Genomic DNA, 2,514 nt, shown 5'->3' with positions numbered 1-2,514 from the left:
CGTACATAATATGATCTATATATATATATATATATTCTATACTATAACATTTTTGCATAATTACTCATGCTTATATATGCATATACCTATAAATACAAACGTACCTGGAACGCACTTGTAAACTTATTGGTGATATGGTACGTGGGTGGCATATCGAATGTGTGCGTGGTCTTTACAATTGTGGGTACTCCTGAGCCTAGTCGATCCGTAACATCCTTGAGTGCACTCTGCACATCAGCTAGTTTGGCCGTGGGCACCCAACCCTCGGCAATTAGCGCAGATTCAGACACGTCGAAGTTGAACTGCAAAAATAATTTATATGATCAGTAGTGAGCTCCCCCTTTAAACAGACATGCACTTTTGTTCACGAAGTTCTGCAAAAATGTGTTTAACAATTCAACAATATAACGAGTGTTTATCTATGGTAATGCTTGTAATTGAGCATATGTACCTGATACCCCGATTGTAGACTGGTTATGGATCCCAACCTTATCACTCATACACAGCAGCAACACAGCCCAACATATCATACACAAGAGCGTAAAGTATAGATAACTGATGTTGTATGTTTAACCCACCATATTCATCGTATGGTAAGTGGCTTTCATCTTCAACGTCTTGATGTACCATTCTTCATACGAGTCGGCAATATCGCCCAGCACACGCTTTCGGAAATCGGCAGTACGGCCCAACACCATCTGCAATTCTTCAATGCCAGCAGCAACCTATGCGATGCGAATCCAAAGAGAAATGATGAAGATCAGAGACCTTTCCATGGTGTATGAGATATTGCGCGCATAGCTAGAGGCACCCTTTGCGTCGTAATTGGATAGGAGGGTTTAGCTAGCCTGAAGCTCAGTCAGCTGGTGGTAGTGGAGCAGGCAAACAAAGCATACAACTCGAGAAACAAATTCATTCGATATCTTGTGACCTGAGATCTCAGATATTAAGACTTCCATAGCGTACCCGAGTCTGTAGAGCTCTACGCTCTTCATACGCCTCGGGGCAGGGGTAGTTAGTCGCCCCAAAGCCATCACAGATGCGCTTGACCTTGCTCTCCAGTACATCTCCCTGGTAGAAGGCCACGAACACAACCTTGTCGATCATCTCGCCTGAGACAGGGTCTTTGAGCTTCTCATCAATGTTCACGTGACGCATGTACACATTACCGCGTGTGCCTCTCCACATAACTCGCTCGAAGGCGACGTAGCGTTCTCTGGGGATCACTCCGGTACAGTGTCCCACCTGCCGTGTTTGGGGAAAGTTCGATCTTTGTGTGAATATTCATACACATACGCGTGAATTCGAGTTTAAGAACCTCACTTTTACTGTATGGATCTATAATATATATATATATATTACTTATATATATATATATGTATATATATATATATATATATGTATGTGTTTGTGAGTGTGTGTGAGTGTGTGTTAAGTGAGTGATTATATGCGTCTCTGTGTAGATATATGTAAATTTTTCCAACATCTAGGCACTAGGCACAAAATAAACGCACAAATACAAGGATATATAAAACAAAGTCATACCTTAACGCCTCTATGAGTTGCACCGACATCAGCATCGTCGGTGTCGTTTCCGCCGAGGAGTGGTGCACTATCGGACGAAGACAGTAGTGCTCTTTCGGCGGTCCTAGCGAAATGATTAAAAGGAAGCACTCGGTTAGTACATCAAAATTTCATGCACAGCTCCTCTTCATTGGTGCATGATAAAGTCAGGTACGCGGGAAGTTGATACAGTGAGACTTATTTATAAGTATAAAACCCATCCATCGTAATAGATGAGTAGTTGATAGCTCATGGATAGTTATTCATGGATAGTTATAAAAATTAACTGATAATGCTACACGTGCAGATATATATGGAAACGTAAATTACTCTATACGAGAACAAACATCTACCTGTCCATGTCCGAATCAATATAGAAAATTCAATGTCACATGTTTTTCTTCCATGGCACATACTGTCGCTTTGACTCTTCGAAGTACTGGTCGGTGAGCTTGACGATGTAACGTAACTCAATCAACTCCAGGTAATTTCGTTGCAGGTTGCCTTCATTATCATTCATCTCCTTGACCTCTGCAGACCAGGACGGGAAGATATCAATAGGAAGGTCAATACAAAACAGTTTACGTGTATACAAGACGTTTACAACCTCTTGCTCAATTGCTACACTATGCCGCTTATTGAAGATTTCGATTCTCCCCAAAATAGGCAAGAAGATAACTCGCATATACATAAGTTGGCATCAATCGTACGCACAATGAATTATAAAACGCATTTCTCAACTATTTCACATCATGGACTATATGCCAGATGTGCAACTTGATCCCGCACCTGAATGCCCTACACATACACACGTGTGAACTAATTTCACACTACTTAAAGACACATATACCAGTTTCCAGGCGTGTAAGTTTGTGATCCAGCTCATCGATCTCCGAGTATGATGGTTGCGAGTGCTTCTTCTCGCACTGGTAGGAGAGCAGTTGATTGGCA

At 41.7% G+C, this 2,514-nt stretch overlaps 1 protein-coding gene across 1 annotated transcript; it reads right to left on the bottom strand.

The window, feature by feature from the left end:
• Positions 1–104: 104 nt before the first annotated feature.
• Positions 105–2,216, bottom strand: SARC_13752 (hypothetical protein; the record flags this gene model as incomplete). Its single annotated transcript, XM_014292116.1, has 4 exons — positions 105–302; positions 579–725; positions 967–1,270; positions 1,956–2,216. Coding segments are annotated over 4 exons (910 nt in total), but the record flags the coding sequence as incomplete, so codon positions are not given.
• Between the last annotated feature and the right edge of the window lie 298 nt (positions 2,217–2,514).

The sequence above is a fragment of the Sphaeroforma arctica genome (genome assembly GCF_001186125.1).
Source record: "Sphaeroforma arctica JP610 unplaced genomic scaffold supercont1.3685, whole genome shotgun sequence".
Taxonomy (NCBI): domain Eukaryota; class Ichthyosporea; order Ichthyophonida; genus Sphaeroforma; species Sphaeroforma arctica.
The sequence above is the reverse complement of the archived record's forward strand: the minus strand, read 5'-3'. Positions and strand labels throughout refer to the sequence as shown.